The sequence below is a fragment of the Centrocercus urophasianus genome, unplaced genomic scaffold (genome assembly GCF_019232065.1).
Source record: "Centrocercus urophasianus isolate 14NV4802_14NV808 unplaced genomic scaffold, USGS_Curo_1.0 seq_20, whole genome shotgun sequence".
In the NCBI taxonomy this organism is placed as follows: domain Eukaryota; kingdom Metazoa; phylum Chordata; class Aves; order Galliformes; family Phasianidae; genus Centrocercus; species Centrocercus urophasianus.
The window spans coordinates 19,332,163-19,351,497 of record NW_024884756.1 but is presented as its reverse complement, the minus strand read 5'-3'; the positions used below and the strand labels follow the sequence as shown (position 1 = coordinate 19,351,497).

Here is a 19,335-nt window from a genome sequence, read left to right as displayed (position 1 = left end):
TGTGAGATCAAAGATATGTCTGTGATGAAATATCTGTTCCCCATGAGGTTTTTCTTAACTGTGATCAGATCACCCCTTAAACTTTCTCTTTGATATGCTAAGTAGGCTGAGCTTCTGGCCTATCTTGGTATAAAGCATGTTTTCTAGCCTGTTAATCACTGTACTCTTTTCTGCACATCCCCCATTTTTTTCAACATTCCATCTAAATTGAACTTTTTATAGTATTCCAGTAGCAACTGCAGCAGTGCTAAATACAGGGGTAATACTGCCTTCCTAGTCAATAATTTATTTATGTGAACAGGATACCACTTAGCTTTTGACTGCAGAGTTTCAGTCTCTATTTGTTAGAGTCCTGTCTGCTCCAAAGTGCCTTAGGTGCCTTGCTAAGGACGTTCTAATCACATTTCTGCATCTTGCCTCTCAGTTGCAGCTCTGCAACCTTTCACACAAGCTGCTGTGACAGTGCTTTGCAATGCCTCTGTGGCACTACTTTTCCTTTGTTCTCCTGTTTTTCATTTGCTTATTCTCATGGTGGTTTTTTGTTTTTGTTTTTGTTTTTGTTTTTTTTTAATATGTTTGCAAATACAGCGTTGCTACAGCAGGTGTTCATGGAAAGCAATTGTCCCCAGTGTGAAAATCATCCCCTTCCCCCTCCAGCTTTTTCCTACTTATTTGCTGTAGCTTTTGGTTTGTATTAGGTGACCTTATAACATGCATGTATGAGCTTAAAATTCAACTGGTCATTCAGAACCCACCCTGATTAAAGCATGTTCCAATTAGTGCTAATAGCTTTGTAAGTATGAAAAACCCACAGGGAGTATGAGCAGACTCTAATGAAAAATATATGATTACTATGGGAAAAGTAGTACGGGGTAATCACCTACTGCACCAGAAAGAACACTTAGGGGATGAAACTCACCTGGGGACCCCAGCACTTTCTCACAGCTAACTACTGTTATTAATTTTCCCTTTCCTCTCACTTTTCCTTCTTCCTTTCAATTTTTTCATTCTTAGAGATGATGTATGCTACCAAGTACACTCTTTATGCATGTGAACCTGTCTTGCTACAAATTGTCCAGTACTGATATTTAAAGCAAGGATCTTAGGTTTGCAATCTCACATTTCACTGTATTGAAATACATTTGTTTGTTTACTTTCAGTTTGCCAAACTATCCGTGTTAGCTTGGAAGATCATATGATGGGAAATGATCAAAATGGAAAGATGCATCAAAATGAGTTCTGAGGAGACTTGTCTGAGATCAGTGCTACTCAAGATTTTAACTAATATGATCTTGTCAAATTTGTGAATGATACTGATCTCATAAGGGTGACAGGTAGGTCTCAGGAAATCGTTACAATTTAAAAGATCCAGGAGAGTCACAAAGATGGTCAGAGAAAACGGCGCTTTTCAGGCTGGAACAGTGAACTGTGCAAATACAAAGTGAAAACCTAATGCGTTTAATGTCTGTAAAAGATTCAGGAGGCAGGAAGATCACAAGCTGAACTTGATTTAATGATGCTAGAGTTGTAAACAAAGGAAAACACTAGCGGAAGATATATAAAGCACAAGTTACTATGCTGCAGCACAGTCCTTCTAGACTGCCTCTTGCCAGCTTAACCCAACCAGCAGGCGACACAGGGAGGTGAAATGCTTGGATGTGGCTTCTGTGCCATAAGAAGGATGTTTGTGAGCAAGAAAGAATATAGAAGAGAGATTTAGATCTAAAAAATAAATCTTCAGAGAAAAAACATGATGGAAAAAAGATTGAAAGTGAAGAGAACAGAGCATGGTAACTTGAGTGCAGTCTCTAAATATCTCGGAGACACTGATTAAGGTTGGGGAATAATTTATTTTTCAGGCCTGTGGTGAAGCTGATAAGAACAATAAACTTAAATTTCAACATAAAGTTATGTCAGACCATAAATAAACTTTTCTAAGTATGGGAGTGGTGAAGTACAAGAATGGATGTGTGGTGATAATTCTAAGCACTTCACTGGATTCTCTCACTGGAAGTCAGAAGTCTCTGATATCTGTCAGAAATGACACAACAGTCTTTGATAAACTTGCTTTGAGATATATCTTATTCTTAAGAACTGAGCCATTTATAGAACATTTTAATAACAATTATGCTGACAATACTTACTTTCATCCTCAATGTACCCCTTCCAGTCAAATGGAGTCACTGTTGAATTAACCAGTGTACCATTTTCACCAATGGTGCTGTTGAGCTGGGAAGTTATATTTGTTTCCAGAGTGAAATTTTCTGGAGGCCACTGCAGACATTTATTCCTCAAGTTGCCCATGAACAGCTGCAGCCCTATTAGTGCAAATACACTCAGACAAAACACAGTCAGGATCATAACATCCGAGAGCTTCTTCACAGACTGAATTAGGGCTCCCACAATAGTCTTCAAGCCTGAAAATGTAAAGGAATTTTTATTCTGGTGTTCAAAAGATTTTTAAAGCATAAAAAATGACAGTATCTCCCAGTAAAGTTATAGATTTCATGCAGAAGCCCAAATAAATGATCATAATGTCTGTGAAATAACACTTTTGTGAAGAGCTTTTTCACTTGTGAAAATGAATAAAAAGCCAAAGTGTATGTTCATTTGAAACAGTAAATGGAATGAGTTGCATATATTTCAAAATACTTGTTTTAATACTAAAACAAGTGACTTCGTTATTCATGCTATACATGAATCTTGAAGAAAAGTCTTCTTTCTTTTTGTTTGTCAATACCTCTTGCCCCAAACCTTTGCTATTAACAGTTTTATAACATACTAGAATTAGAAGACAGTAGTAAAGAGCCTGTTTATAAAAAAATTCAGTTAAATTTAATGCTATAAAACTGGAGATGGTTTGGAAAATCATAGAAGTTTAAGATAATAAATCCCCCATGCAATGCCCATGCTATTCTTTATTATCTTATTCCATTAACTTTGTTACTTAATCAACATTTAAAACAGTTCTATTTTTAAGACACAAAATCCACAACAAATACAACACAACATCATGTAGGTAAAATACATATGGGTAAGAAAACTTCAGGGTAACTGATATTCATTGAATGTGGAGAAGAAAGCTTGACATCAGAAGGTGAAAACCACACACGCTTTGTATTGCAATGTCTCATGCAAGAATCTGTTAAACTCAAAGGCTGATTTCAAAAGAGCTCATGTTAAAAAGCAATGAATCAGAGATTTCAGTAAATTCTGATATCTTCCAATTCCTGCTTTTTTTTTTTTTTTTTCTTTTTCTTTTTTTTTGTGGAAAGAAATAAGGCTTATGCTTCAAAAACGTGAGTATAGCCTTTGTGGAACAACAGTCAGCCTCAGTGTTTAACCTAGCTCTCACCTGGAATGACTGATATTGTTTTCAAAGCTCGGAGAACTCTGAATGTTCTCAGCGCTGAGACATTGCCCAGGTCCACAAACTCTGTCACATATCTGTAATAGGGGAGTTCACACACAAACACAATGACAGGATAAAAAGGAACAGTTGGGAGGTACAAGGGGCCTAACACCTTACACCAGTTACTTCTTACCTGGGATTACAGAAATAGTTTTCAAAGCTCTCAATACTCTGAAAGTTCGAAGAGCTGAAACATTGCCTAGGTTTACAAATTCTGTTACATACCTGTAGGATTAAATCACAGTTACTCAGAATTGAGGCAAAGTTTATGCTACTTACTTGGGTCTTTCATCAAGACCACTTTGGCGTTTTTAGCAAAAAATTAAATAGCAACAGTCAGAGGTTTACCTTTCATTGCAGTTTGCCTTGCATTAATATGCTTTCAGGGCCTTCAGTTAATTTTAACTTCTCTGAAGTGAATCACAGTGATTTAACTTTCAAAGCCTAAAATTTATCTAGACTAGATTGGTAAGTTTGTGGAATGAAGTCAAAGGGATGCTCCTTTTCTGCTCAGAGAAAAAAATGCAGGACATGAAATTAGCCTAATACTAACTGAACTAATGGCTTCCGCAGTATTTATGTTTTACATCAATATATTCACATTAGAATGTGAAAATTGTTTTAGACAAAGTAAATTCATAGAAGTATTTCTATTTGATGAAATTGATATGTATTGATACTAATTTCATGCCCTTTTTGCCCTTCACTTTCGAAGGAAAGGAAAAAAACAAAAACTTACGCAAAGGTAATGACAGTGAAATCGAGCCAGTTCCATGGATCTCGAAGAAAAGTAAAATCTTCTAAGCAAAAGCCTCTTGCAATAATTTTTATAAGCGACTCAAACGTATATATTCCAGTGAAGGTGTACCTGGAAAATATCAGAAAAATTAATTGAAATAAGTAATAATATTCTACACTTGCACTGAAAAGAAATGTGGTAAAAAGCAGTGTCTTTTGACATGCTTTATACTTACTGTATATATTTCTGAATTCATGCACATTAAATACAGAATTACTGATCTTATGCATAAATCAAAGAAATAAAACCATAAAATATATAACGTTTTTTTTTTAAATTATCAGTGACACTCAGTTTAAAATTATACTACATCCATTCTGTGATCCAAGAACATTGTGAGCATAAGATACTGGATACTGTCAGAACCACTAAAATCGAATCCAACTAGTATTAACTTTAGAAAAGGGAGAATACAAGCATGCACATAAAGTTTCACTTTAAGAATACATTTCACTTTAAGAATACATGTGGATATATGCTGTCTTTACCTGGCATCTACAAATAGCCACAGTTCTACTCTTAATGTAGTGGCATTAACACATGGTGTAGATGCTAAACCATGAAGATAATAAAGAACTAGTGGAATCCAAGTACAACAATATCCATAAATAACTTCTATTTTTGTCAACCCAAATATTCTCCCAGAAATAGATTTGAATAATTATCCAATATTTCTACATAGTATAGAGAGGAAATACTATTACTATTTCATGATAGTTCCAGCCAGTACACAACTGCAGTTGCAAGCATACTGACTTACTGAGGAACTGTCAGAGGCATGGATATCTTTGAGTAAAATGTGCAACTTACTCTACATTCTTGGTCCAGTCCGGAGGGTTACTCATGGTCATAAACACACAGTTGGTCAAAATAGTGCACATAATAAGCATGCTGAATAATGTAAATCATAGTTAAGGGAATTACAATAGCAATTCAAGCAATGTCACATCAACCATAGATTTTAAGTGCAGTAAAATATTACCATTTGTAACTGTGTAGACTAAAACCTGATCCAAAGTAGCCACACGATGGCAGCAGAAAATAGGCAATACTACATACACTTTTATGCCAAACGTTTGACATTAATTTTTCCTTTAGTCATCTTTTTATATGTTATATTCCTTAAAAATACTTGCATGAAAAGTATTTACAAATGAAGTTGCATGTAAGAGCCCAAGAATTTTAATTTCATTGAAAAAAAAAAATAGGTACATAGCATTTTTTAGTTTGAGGGTTTTTTGTTTTGTCTTGTTTTTTTTTTTTTTTTTTTTTTTTTTTTTTTTAGCATAAAAATATAACTAAGCAAACAAAAGAGCAACCTTCACTGTAAATGAAAGAGGAGGAGGAAAAGTTACATTTCAACCTAAATTTTGCAGAAAATTCGTGCTAGCTTTCAGATAATTACTTAAAGCATTCAGACTCAAGCATATACTTTCAAGTTAACATTCAAATCACAGGGAAGTATTTACCTGCCCAATTTCTATAGGTGACATTTATCTAAACTGTTGAATAAGCAGTAAATATAGTGATACCTTTCATTAAAGTGACAACTCATTTGGGGGATTACACTGTCATACAAGCTTTGAATAGCAAAAATCATTGTTATTTGCGTAGAATAATTAATTATTATCCTATGTGGCGCTTGTGTGCACAGTCCACAGGCAGGATTCAAGATTCTGAATTTATTTAATTGAGAAATTTCCTTGTCCAAAGAGAATTAATTTTGGTAGTTGAAAAACATGGAGATATCTCCTGGAAGTTTCATTTATCTCATAAAAAAAGTACATAAAATGTAATTAGAAATACAGCACTCTGGAAAACAAACAAGATTCTTATTTTAGGAATATTCTTAAAAATGGCAGAAATGTGATCTATGCCAGTAGGATAAACACTATCCATTCAGATAATATTCTTGGTGCTAAATACATATGTTTGATGCTGAAGCATAAAGAAGGCTGTCATGACTTTTACAGGGCTAAGCAAAGAGCTCTATCACCATGTATATCACATACAAAACTACTTTGAAAGAATGTTAAATCAAAATGGCCAGTGTTCAGAAGTGAGGAATCAGACTGAAGAAGGCCTAAAAAACTCCTTTGGCAGACATGAAGCACTGTCTTCTCTGAGCAAATCAGCACTGTGCATCAAATCGAATTTGCCAGAAGGATCTCTTCCTTCTTTGTTCTAGATCTTTCAGCTATGTAGGAAATGAAGTATCTACAAAAATCTAAATCTTGGATCCTTGTGAATTTTAGGAATAAAGCTGGGAGACGTTTGTAGCTTCAGTTAAAGAAGTTAAATGCCTTTTTGGGAGAGCTGAGTTTTTAGTTTTGTGTGGTACATTGTGGGTTTACAGCTCTGTATCATTAATAACAAAGGCCACAGGTAGGTTCTTGCACACTGCTCAGTCTGTACACAACTCACCATGGGTTTGATTTGCATGGCCAAAGTGCTGTTCACTCTTAAAGGGAACAGATGAACAGATGCTCAGCTGGGATAGTGTACTTTGAAGTCTTAAACCTGGCCATGCTTTCCATATGAGAACCTCAAACATAATTGGTACATTCAGTGCCTGTGCCTCTTTTTCCACTTCTCTCACATTTTGAGTGTATTACAATCTCAAACTTCCCTTAATTTAGTATTTTATATTATATAAGAATACAACTATACACATATGTGAACAATTCTGATATATAGTGATTTCTTTTTCACACTCTTCCTGCACAGGAACGGTTTTCATTTAGAGCTACTGCTCAACCTCAAGCCAGCCACTTCCTGGAACAGATGAAGTGGCCTACTGCCTGATAGACTTTGTGGAAGATGGAAATCTGGAAAAAAAAAAACAACAAAAACACTGCTAGTTGGTTTTCCAGATAGCTCCTGGTAGTGAGAAAATACTGAATATCACTAATTTCAGTTTCCAAAGGCTAGCTAGCATAGAGATACTTTCCAAGGTACCACTTTTTCTCTTCTGCTTCTCCTTGATCCTTTCTAATACTCCTTGCACCCTGCAACTCCAGCCACTGTTGCCTGCATTTTTTTTGTCTTCTCACCCCCATCTCTTCTAACTTTTCCATTTGTTCCCATTCATTGCATAAGTCTGGCCATCCTCCATCACCCTTGTGTTGCCTTCAAAACTGAATAATTTACCTTGAGTCAAGCAGGCAGAATACCAGGGGGTGAGTCAGCAGAGAAATTCAATCTGTTACCAATTCTTGGGGACTGCTATTACAATAGGTACCAACAGTGAAGTAAGAACAATATCAGAAGTCTCAGAGCTCTAGAAGAGACACACTCTGACTCCTTGCTGAGTGAACAACATCTGATTGTGTGTCTGGGCACATGTGGTTGGAGCCCCATATACAGAGGTTCAGGGAATTCAGAGGACATGTATGTGGAGATTCTCCAAGATGCACCAGTTTTGCTGTGCTCAAAATACATCTTTTGCACAGAAAGCAAAAGGCACTGTTCTTTTACAGAGATTACAATGCCAAACTCCTGCCTCAAAGCAGGGCAGTAGAGTTTACTGATAAAAGTCATAGGATTAGTAAAAATAGTAAACAACATTACTGCCTTTTTTTTTTTTTAAAAAAAATCTTATAAGCTAACCTTGACAAAATATAAGTATCCAAAACCTAAAATGCATTATGGAACATTGTAGGTGACCAAACACATTATTACTTGCAGTGTTTGCTTTGTATTGAATTAAAAACAAATAAACAAACAAAAAACCCCACAAACCTGTCCTTCCATTTAAGATAAAACAAACAAACAAAACAAAACAAAACAAACAAAAAAACCACTTCTGTATTTAAGATAAAAATAACTTCAATCTGACTGTACTGGCTCCGTTTTCTCACCATCATCACTATGATGCCTGCAGGTCTGTCAGGTCCCTTACTGTCCCCAGCTGCTCTCTTCTTTCCAGGCACTTTCCATCCCTCCTCTCATTGCTTTAACTTCGAGAGAGCTTAGAGGAAAAGGTCTACTGAATCAGCAGCAGCCCTCCATTTTATTCTTCTTAGCCAAATACTTAGAAAATATTTAGAAAATTGCCCCAGCAATCTTTAGTAAGTCTTAGACTTCTGCCTTTGAGTAACTGCTCTACTTTTACTGTTACGCTAACGTTTCCATGTGGTGATTGCTTTCCCACTCCTGGGGTTGTACAACAAGTTGCACAAAAACCTCATTCTCTAGAAATGTCCATCAGCTGTTATGAACATCAGGCACCAATCTAGATACCAGACTAAAACCTTGTATCATGCACAGTCCCATCAGTTATGATCCCCCAATCATTAATTATTTGCACATACAAAGACATTGCAAACTGCCTGCAATGCTGCTGCTGCTGCTTTCTGGCAGTGGCTTATGATATTTTCAATGAACTAGATTGTAAAATTTTAAAACAGAGAGCTTTTCTGGAATTTATGAGTACAAAATGCTTTCATTACTAAATGTCATTTCTACTACTGATAGGTTTCATAGCACAAAAAAAGAATCAGAAGCATGTAACAATTTAATATTAACATAAATCTGGAGAAATTTTTCTGAAATATTCCTGCATATTTCAATTGTCTTTAAATTAACAAGACTGTTTTAAAAAAAGATTTACAGATCCAGAGATTAGTGATTTTTCTAATCCATCTGTAAATTTCCATAATTAAAGTATCAAAATTTGACAGGATAGCTATGATGTATTTGAATAATATAATCAAATGTATTTAAATAATATATTCAAATTTCCTTGTATTGATAGAAACTTACCATAATTCTAATGCTGAAAAAAAATAACATATGAAAAACTTCTATTTGCAATGAAATAGAAATATGAGTTTTTTTTCATGAACCAAAATTGCAAAAGGATATGAATGTACCAAAATCTTAATAGCTATTTTTCTAAGAGGATTGAATGGAGTTAAAATGTACAGGGCAGAGGTGGCACTGAATCGGAATATTGCCTTCCCTTTATTCAATACTATAAAAGTCTGAAAAAGAAAAACAAAAATTTTTGTAAGTGTGTATTCACTGTAGATGCTTATTTTAAACCTTTCTAAATGACAGTCAGAAAATTCATGAGTTTCTGAATAGTTAACATACAAAATGCGTGACACACTTTTGAAATAAAACTTACTGCCAGTACTTACCTGATGTCCAAAAATATAATTTTAAATATAGAATATTCATTTCATTAATGCTTTTGTAATACTGCTTTGTTAAACAATATCAGTTATATTATTCACTTCTTGTAGCAAAAGATGCAGAAATGATTAACAAAAATTTTAATTGTGTTTATAGTTTCCAAAGTTTGTGCTAAGGATAAAGAGAAATAGGAAAAACACATGTAGTCATGAATCTCTGAGGACTGTGGGCATCCAAGTATACCTTACCTGAGGAGAATAAGAAACACATCCTAGATGACCACCCTGCAAAACTGTATTTTGAAGTTGTAAATCCTTCCCAGAACACATACATTGTGTTAGATTTTATTTTAACCACTAACAAGTGCATAAAATTCAGGGAAACTCTGAAAAAAATTGCTTACACTGCAGCCCATTGTGGCTGCAACAACTGACAATACAACATTGGAAATGCAGACTGCCAAGTTGCTTTGTGGCACTGAGGTGATCTTCAAATGTAGAAACAAACAAAAAGAGAACAAAAAGCACTGCAGAAGGAAGAATTGGTAATTTGGAAGAGATCTGCATGCACAAGGATTCCTGCCTAAATTCAAGCAGAATTAAAGGTATTGAAGAAACCAGCAATGAGAAATCTCTAAAATTGCTTTTTCTGTTTTGTTAGGGTTGTTTATTCTTGGACAAACTATGATAAAGCTTCCTTGCTTATCATTACATTGCTGAAGAAGTGAGCCGTAAGCTAGGATGCCACTGGAAATGTGAGAAAGGAGATACTGATCTCTTCTGGTTATCTGTGAAGGTGGAGCAAGACATGAAGTTTACTGACTGATGGCAAGCAGTGTACAGAACTATTTCTGGGAAGGCTATAAGTCTGAGAAAAACATGTCAAGAATTTTCAAGGAAGACAGCTCTTCAGTCTGCTTATATTCACGATGCTTAGTGTGTACAGACCATGAAGTAATGATACCAATTGCTAGCAGCATCCAGGAGGCAGAGGGAGTTGCAGAAATAATGGTTTCCACAAGCCTGTGGTGGATACTAAGAACAGAAGGCAGAGTAGAAGGGGATGAGCACTGAGTAAAAGCTCTCCCAGCCCTAAATCACTTTCTGTCTTCTTCCCTGAGCTGCCTCTGTTCTGGCTCTATGTAGCACACCTGGTAACACAGATCAAAGCCCTTAATACTAAGTGTCATTAATACTGAATCTTGAACACCAACTCAATATATGTAGAAAAGCTATGAGAGATGTATTTGTTTTTCCTGCTTCTGCACAGAGATGTAGAATCTGCAGGATGAAACCGAACAACAGGATAGGAACTGAGCTAATGCTCCTAAATTTCCAGTTAGATTACAGATAACAAATGATCTTTCAAGGGTAACTGCAGTTCACTTGACCTTGAATTAAGGTTTCATTTTAAATATGTGAGTAGCCAAACAGATGAATTATGGGTTTTGGTACCATTTATCAAGGGGCATGGTGAATTTTCCCTCTCAGATCTGGCCCCAGCCCCCAGGCCTCACAGCTCACAATAACAGCTTCTGCAGCTATGAGGTAGTTGAGAAAATATAATAAAAATCACACTTCCTACCAGCTTTGCATCTAAAACTACACCACCTACATTTAGCCAACCTACATCTTTTTAAAAATCTTTGAACACAAGCATATTAAACATACATTTCTTTTCTAACGTGCCTTATGGAAAATAACAGCATGCTGGCACCACTCCAGTTTCACTTGAAAGCTGCTGCTATTTTAGTTGTTCCACTTTCTGCTGCCCTGCATAAGCAGAACCAGCAAAACTTACAATTTCTATTTCAGTTTTAATTTTTCATCCAAAACATTTCTGTGATGGGAACCTTGAAAATGACTGCATTGGTCCACTGACTTCTAGCCTTTAAAATGAATTAAAATTGTATCTTGTCAAGAATTTTCCTAAAAATGCAGAAACAGGGATTACAGCTAATGTCCAACTCCTGCGTAAGCTTCCTGCATTTGCACCCAGTCTCATTCCAGATGCAAGGCAGTGTGCAGGGAGTGTGGATGAATATGAAACATTCTACCCAAATCTGACAGAACAAAGTAGATATACTCTGAGAAATAAATTCTAAATAAATTATAAGATTAATATTCATATGTGGAAGATTATGTATACTTTCCAGGGTTTTTGTTTCATAAAGGGCTTTATCATTTTATAAAGGCTCAGACTCAAAGTATTCCAGTGTAAATCTAAATTCAATGAAATACCTAAAGAGAAGTGTCTAATTTGCAGCTTTGTGCCTGTAAACTGGCTTCCAGCTCTGTAATTTTTGCCATATTTGACCCAAACTGAGAAACTGCAGTCTTACCAGGGCTACCAGGAGGAAGAAACTGCTTCAAAGCCAAAACTCTCACTTGGCTTTGAAACAGCTTCTTGAAGGCTGAGCACTACTGCACTGCATTACCACTTCCCATGGTTAGATAAACACTATCTCAAAACCCACAGCACCTTCTGTAGTGCCAGCTTCTTAGTCTTAGCACCCAAATAGTTTCTCAGGGAAAGCCCTAGAGAGGGCCAGCACAAGAGACTTGTGGCATTTCTGAAATTGGCATTTTCTTGTTTTGTGGTTGTCTGTTGAAAGTATTTTTTTTTTTTTTTTTCTAGCTAGATCTTAGTTTTTCTGTGTTACTGGAACTTTTATTTTCAAAATTCTTTCATTTGAAACTATAAAAGATATTTAAGATCACCAGTGCATTCACTTTTTCTTATGTTAAGTAAAATGATTTTACAGGCTTTTTTGTTTCCTTCTGCAAGACAAATCAAGTCCGGGAATCCAGGAGGTATGGTTTGATAGGATTAGGCAACTGGTGTAACCAAGGACAAAAGGACAGAGCTCTTCTGACAGGCATCAATCAGCAAGAGGCAGGGTGGGCAGAGGCAATCAGCAGCAATGCTAAATCTACACTATAGCAGGAGAAAAATGAAGTAGGGCCCATTTAATTCCAGCTATTCTTTCGCTCCTTTTAAATGAAGCAGCCTAGCTTCAAGATAAAATAGCCAGACTTTAAGGTAAGAAACCAAGTGGATGAGATTTTGAAGCATGCCTGCACATGAGGATCTGAAAGGGTTCCAGCTGATCCTTTCTCAATAGATAGTGATATGAACCTCCCTGATCCTTTGTGATGGCAGCTTCACCATGAACAGGCAGTTGCCATTGTATTTGGAACACACAGATTTGCACTTAAACAGGAGTAGAAGACAAAAAGTGAACAAAGTTTTAGAATGCTAAACTTGACAGTTCCAAAGACCAGCATTACTGAACACCATGTACAATGGCACTTCATTATAATAAAACCATAAGAATTTAAGGAGGGGTATTAAATTGTAATAGATGAATTTTGTTCCCATGGTCCAGTTGCTGGCATTAAGGCTATCTGAAGTACAGTGGAAATCTATACTGCTATTAGGTGCTATTTTTGCCTATTCCGTTCATCTTTAAGTTAATATTTATTTAATGTATTTATTGATACATCCTCTTTGGTGATAAGTTTTGCATAGAAACAAAGATACCAAAACATAATTTCAATTTGATCTCATATGCAGTACAGTGAAAAGTATCCTTCTGAAAATAAAACTGCCTGAGTATGGCAAAATAGGTGGCAGACTTCTGTTAATTACTTAGTAGTTAGACCTTTAGGGAAGAGCTCAGCCCTGCTGATTCATATTACCCAGCAAAGAAGACTCCATATTCCCCCTCCAAAGAAAGAAAAAAACAAACAAAAAAACCCACCACCAGACCAATGAGTGTGATGCAATACACAGATATGAAGCAACTGATGCATGATTTTCCTTATGACTCAAATTTGGGATAAAGAGGGTATTTCTACAGCCTATTAGATTTTCTGAAGAAACACAGTGAATACGATTATTAGAATCATTTGACAAACACTGTAGATAACCATTGTTGTAGCCTATTTGAACGTTTGGAAGTCAAACTTTCAGATGTTCTATGGCTGAATCAGGTATCGTTTATGCACATCTTAACAGAGATGATCCACAATAGTGGCATTTACTAATCCATATACTTGTCCTAACTCTTTCTAACAAATAGTAATTTTCCTTCATTCTGTATTGCTTCTTTAGACCCATGTAATTTCAGATAAATGCTTCCCCAGGCAGCAATATATAATCACTAACTATCATGCAGCAATTGTCAGGTTGTTACTTTGGGATAGTGTATGCTGCTTGACTCCTTGACTTTATAGGACAGAATTCAGAGAGGAGTAAAGAAAAATCTGCAACATGAAATGGTACAGAGGTGAACATACTAAGCATTAAGAGTGCTTTGGCTCTTCCTGGAGTTGTTCTCTTCTGCTTCAGGCTTTTCTCTATCTCTGCTTCTGAGGCTTGCAGGACAGGATCATGAACTTCTATCAATACACTCAAAAAAGAAGCAAGATAAAAATCTTTTCAGAATTCACATAAAAGCAGATAAGAAAATCTAGGATTTAGATATTTTAATGCTGGAATTTATGTCAAGAAAACCTATTTTCCTCCCACTGAAGGAAGGAAGAATGGAGAGAATTGTAATGGGTGAGAAAACTTTGTCTTGTATTTGACTGAAAAAGCTGTTTCTATTCATATTTCGCAGAAGATTGAATCACTTGCATAGAGCAGATCCATGGACTTGAGCACAGAGAAGAAAATGCCAGCAGGCAGTACTGCAAATGTGACTTGCCTGTAGAAGTTATTTAGCGTGCAAATAAAAAGATTCTTTCTTTCACATAGGCCAGATCTAGAAACTTGATTTAATACCTTCAGCTAGCAGACTTGCCTGATGCAGTAGGTTTTCAGCTCCACCAATGAATGGGCTAAATGGCTTGTCAATTTCTAAGGGCTCAAGAAAAGTACCTGTAGGTCATTCCTAGCACATCTTCACAGTTCTTACTGTTCAGACACAGAAGACTGATTGATTTGTCTATAAACATCCAGGATGAGTTCTGGGCAGGTAGAAATACAATTTTGTATGATTTTGTATCATAATCAGTCAGATGTAATCAGCATGGAACTCCACAAAATCTGCTTTTGTCGAAACAGATCTTTCATCTTTGTAAAAGTAGAACTGAGATTTAAAGAGAAGTTTTTATATACTATGAATGGCAGATAAAGGCTCTTTCAGAGGCATCAAATAATAAAGATAAAAATATTGTGCTCTCACATAGTACTTTCTCTCTTGTCAAAATCAGACTGATAAATCACATAAAAATTTAGCAAGCTAAAAGACACTCAGAGCACAGCATATTGTGCAAATCAAAATAATTCCTGTCTTGATATTTATAGAGTTTCATAATCCCAGTATCTAAGAATTAAAGCATCAGCCAAGCTAGCCATCTTGCTAGACTGTAAGCCTTTTCTGCTGTATATAGGCAGTGCAACAGAATTAGCTTGGAAGGATTCCAGAGCCTTTGAAGGCCACTTCCACCAGAAACCTTAATATCAGTTTTAGATTCTTCTTGTGATACTTTCTGCTTATCCTTATGTTTCTCTGATTCCATAATTTTCCCTAGAATTTGAAATCACCTGATTCCTGGGACCAAAATGTTGGTTCATGCTGTTAATTTTAAATGTAAAGAATCTTAGACACAGAATGACACATGGGAGTATTCAGTTTCAGTAAATCTTCACTCTTTAAAGTTTGCAAAGTATTCAATCTATAAAATATATATGTTTGTGTAGGTTCTTTATCACTACATCTAGAATCCTTACATTTGTTTACAATCAAAGATTATGTACTGTGTTTCAGCTTTGATATAATTTTGATATAATTGTTCATTTGATACACGTTCAATTATATCAGAAGATACAAATATGTGCATATGTTGATGCATATTAAAAGAAAATGATGAAAAGTTAATATCCACTAAGGATGATGGCTTCTATTCTGTACCACTGCAGATGATGAGCACTTCGCTACTGTTTAAGAGAGCTGTGTATAGGAGTCTAGATTTTCACTCTATTTATTTATACCCTGCTACATCCACTACATAACCAAATTATACAGTCAGTCATCATGTCACATTTGCTGCCAATTTGATTGATTTAATATTAAAAATTACACAGTTGTAAAATTTCTCATTACAGAAAGCAGGAAGACTGATCTGCCAACAGCACATGAGGGTGAATGTGTTTTGAAAACATAGAATCATAGAATATCCCAAGTTGGAGAGGACCCACAAGGATGAACGAGCCCAACTCCTGGCTCCACAGAAAACCACCTATTCAAACCATATTTCTGAGAGCACTGACCTAATACTTCTTCAGCTTCAGCAGGCGTGGTGCCATGACCACTTATTATGCATTAGCTAAATTTAATTTTTATAACTAGATGTCAAATATGTATTTACTTTCTGGGAGGTAGAATGAATATCTATCAATGGCATCAACCATTTTCTGTTCTTGTATGCTAATTATTTTAACAATGATTAGCTGTTTCCACATTATTAGAATGGTGTTTTCCCACACTGGTGTCAGTTAACAGATGAAGAAACTATTTTACTCACAGTAAGAGAGTGAAACAAGTATGATAAAGCTCTCCAAACATTTTGATATGAACAAGACTGATATTAGACTCACTTTTTTGTTGATATAATATGGGTCCATATCTTCCAAGGGCTCAGACACCATTCCTGGAGGAATGTCACCATATATGAATGGAAGTGTTTTTCCTGCCTCCAAATCACTGTTTGGCTTTGGCCCATTTTCATCATCGTCTTTACGATCTTGTTTAGAATTCTTAGCTTTTTCTGCAGCAATACGTTGTTCAATAGCTGCAAGAGACTCTCTAGTGAAGTACTGGAAGCTGTCTGGTCCTGGTGGTACAAGCACTGGCTGCTCCATCTTTTCATCCTGCACATTTTAATTACCATTTATTCTTCTGCATAGGAAAATACTAAAGGGAAGCAGAAAAAAAAAATAAACAAACATGTTACAATCATTGAATCAGAAAGTTACAACATTTATTTTGAAATGCTTTTGTTTATTTTATGTTGGAATGTTAAAATATTACTTTTGGAGCAACCTACGAATACCTTCTACTTATTTCCATGGAAACTACAACAGATACAAAGAGCACAATAACACTATTTGATAGAGCAAATTCTCAGCTACAAAACGTTATTTTTAAACATAGTCACCATGAAAAGAAAAAATATAACAAAAGGTTTTGATACTAAAATACGTAGACTATATTTTTTGTATGTGGCCCAAGACAATTCCTTTTCACCCAATTCATCTCAAGCAGGCTAAAAGGTTGTACACTCATGGACCAGATGATATCCAGACATATCCGTTTCAACCCTTATGATTCTGTGATTCTGTGTAATTGCACTCGTCACTCATTGCTGTGGTTTTTGCAAAATGATTACTCAGACTTTCAGGAAACTGAATGCTCAGTACAAAGCAGTACACTTCAAAATAAATAAGAGTTATGGAATGACAGAGAAGTAAAAATACAAGTCATAGCTGTGAGGGGAACATATCAACAGATTAAAAGGAAATAAAACAGAAGCTTTGTTTTATGCGTATTAATGATAATCATGTACATCATTAATGCCAAGGTAAGCACAAACATTTTAATCACACATGTATTGAGTAGAAGAATAGAGTAGATAAATCAGAGCAGAGGGATCAAAGTGCTTTGGTATATGATTTATAACCCGGTTTTCTGAGAAAAAAAACATATATACTTCTTCCGGGTATATAGAACCACTACCCATAATCAGAGGAACAGATTCTAAATAACTGAGATGAAGATTTCTCACTATAAAATTTAAAAGATGCTGATTTCCTTTAAAAGAAAAAAAAGGAAAACAAAAAACACCAAACAACCTATGAAGTATTGGCCCCTACAATTGGTACTAAGAGGCAAAATTTTGGAAAATAAGTTACTCAGAAATTTTCAGAATAGTGTCATTGTGTTTGTTCTGAAATGTCGCAAGCAAAATATATTCGTATTTACTTAGTACTGTATGCACTGTTTCAAGTCAAATAATTCCTACACACACTCAAAATACTCTGTGTGTACAGATCATTTGTAAACCACATGCAGGAGAAGTCTGAAGTTATTCAGCTGTATCTGTATTACTAAACACATAGTTGATCTGCCCATGCATATTAAGTCCGAGGCATCCAGAACTACAGTGGAGCAGCTATTCACACATTGACCATCTGGGCAACATGCCTGCAATTGTATTAACACTTCCCTGATGGATCTGATCTACTGTATTCCTTGTGTAGTCATACATCTATGCACGCTAACAGAATAACTCAAGCTCAAATATTCATAGAGCTTTTACAAATTCCCAGAGTCTTCAAATTTCACCTACACACATTTTCTAAGCAATATGAAGGGACATGAAGCAAACAGACAGGGAGGTGGTGCCTCATCTAAAAGTTGTTCCAAAACAGCTGCACACTGATGTTTGAGAAAATCAATTAGGTAGTATTTAACTTTCTGAAAAAGAGGCTGTTTTAACAAGATTATTTCCTAACTTGATAAACATCTATCTTAGCTTTCATGTTCTCCATGTCTTCATAACTAAAAGAGGAGTATTAATACTTGGAAGTGCAATGAGGTAATACTGTAATCTTCATTTTCATTTAAAAAATAATTCCTGGGTATTAGTGAGAGTATCAGTGATAAACACAGGGAATGTCACCTGGCTGATTCAAGGCACAGCCTGAAGAGTGCAGCTACTACAAATAAAGATAAATCAATCTACATGTAAACCCACACAGCCCAGATTTCTATGGAATTTTCTTTTTTGTTTGTTTGTTTTTGTTTACTGACATGGTTCAGCAATTAATCATTATGATTCATTCATGCCATCAGAATGCAGAATAAGATTGAGAAAACTTCAACAAAGTGTGGAGGGGAGGTACTGCCAACTGCTGCAACTTTGTATGCGTGGCCTTAGCTGAGGAGAAACACCTTTTCCTTTCTTCACAAAAGCCAAGTCTGCATCTGGCCTGTTTAAATCCATCATACTTCCACAGGTAGCTCTGAAGCTAAGTAGTCTATCTGAAGCAACGCAAAGGGACAGAAATCAGATTACAGTATTAAGACTAAACAACTTTTCATGACTTCCCGTAGCTCACATACAAAATTAAATTTATTTCTAATGATCAGATTTATGAGGGAAACATGCACATTACCAGACTGATAATAGATTTTTCTATACCATTTAATATTGCATTCTTGATATTTCCTCTCTGCATGGCTAAAGCATATCTGGGTACACGGATTTGCTTGTTTAGACTACTTGAACTTGGCCAACTATACTTACTTCATGCATATTATTTTTAAAGAAAGGGTAAATATGTGAATTATTGGAAATACTGAAAATACAGTATATTCTAGATCAAGCAAAAGCCTATGCATTACAGTTAGCCACTTCCATCACCTAAGGTGATGCCCAGGAAGGATACTGGCACACAAGGTGACAGGATCACTATGTAATTTGCCACAGAGTCACAAATACCCATAGTTAACTACGTGATTTAGCAAGACATTTTAGTGTCCCAGTCTAGTCTGCCCAACAGCTAAAAAACAGGACCCGGAGAGAGGAAATACAGTAAATGTCTGCGATATCCACACTTATGTATAATTGCTTAGTTTACATCTCATTACACAAGTATCTGTGCTAAACTCCCCCATCAGCTTTCATAATTCAATGACACATTTTCCATCAACCAGCAAAACTCTTATAGTACCACAGGCAACAGACCATCAAATTTCTCTTTACATTGCTCTGCCGTCACTACGCAGGAATTAAACCAATAGTTACTGGAACAGAAAGAATGCCCATAAGAAAACATAAACTAGGCAGCCTAATGGGAAGCCTTAATTAGGAAAGGCAGTTACAGCTTCTAATTCCCTGTTCCTAGAGCTATTTCTCTGTTGCATAAGACAAATTCACTTGAGAAGCTGAATACTGCTAGAGGTGTATTAATA

At 35.7% G+C, this 19,335-nt stretch overlaps 1 protein-coding gene across 1 annotated transcript in view; it reads right to left on the bottom strand.

Moving 5' to 3' along the window:
• Positions 1-19,335, bottom strand: part of LOC122162181 (sodium channel protein type 1 subunit alpha) — a 104,284-nt gene that overhangs the window by 44,250 nt on the left and 40,699 nt on the right. Inside the window, exons 5-10 of the mRNA XM_042822303.1 lie at positions 15,957-16,272; positions 9,078-9,196; positions 5,022-5,111; positions 4,152-4,280; positions 3,356-3,447; positions 2,145-2,417 (exon numbers count right to left, since the gene is read on the bottom strand). Of these exons, the coding sequence (XP_042678237.1) occupies positions 2,145-2,417; positions 3,356-3,447; positions 4,152-4,280; positions 5,022-5,111; positions 9,078-9,196; positions 15,957-16,220 (967 nt within the window). The 5' untranslated portion in view covers positions 16,221-16,272. The remainder of the gene's footprint in view (positions 1-2,144; positions 2,418-3,355; positions 3,448-4,151; positions 4,281-5,021; positions 5,112-9,077; positions 9,197-15,956; positions 16,273-19,335) is intronic.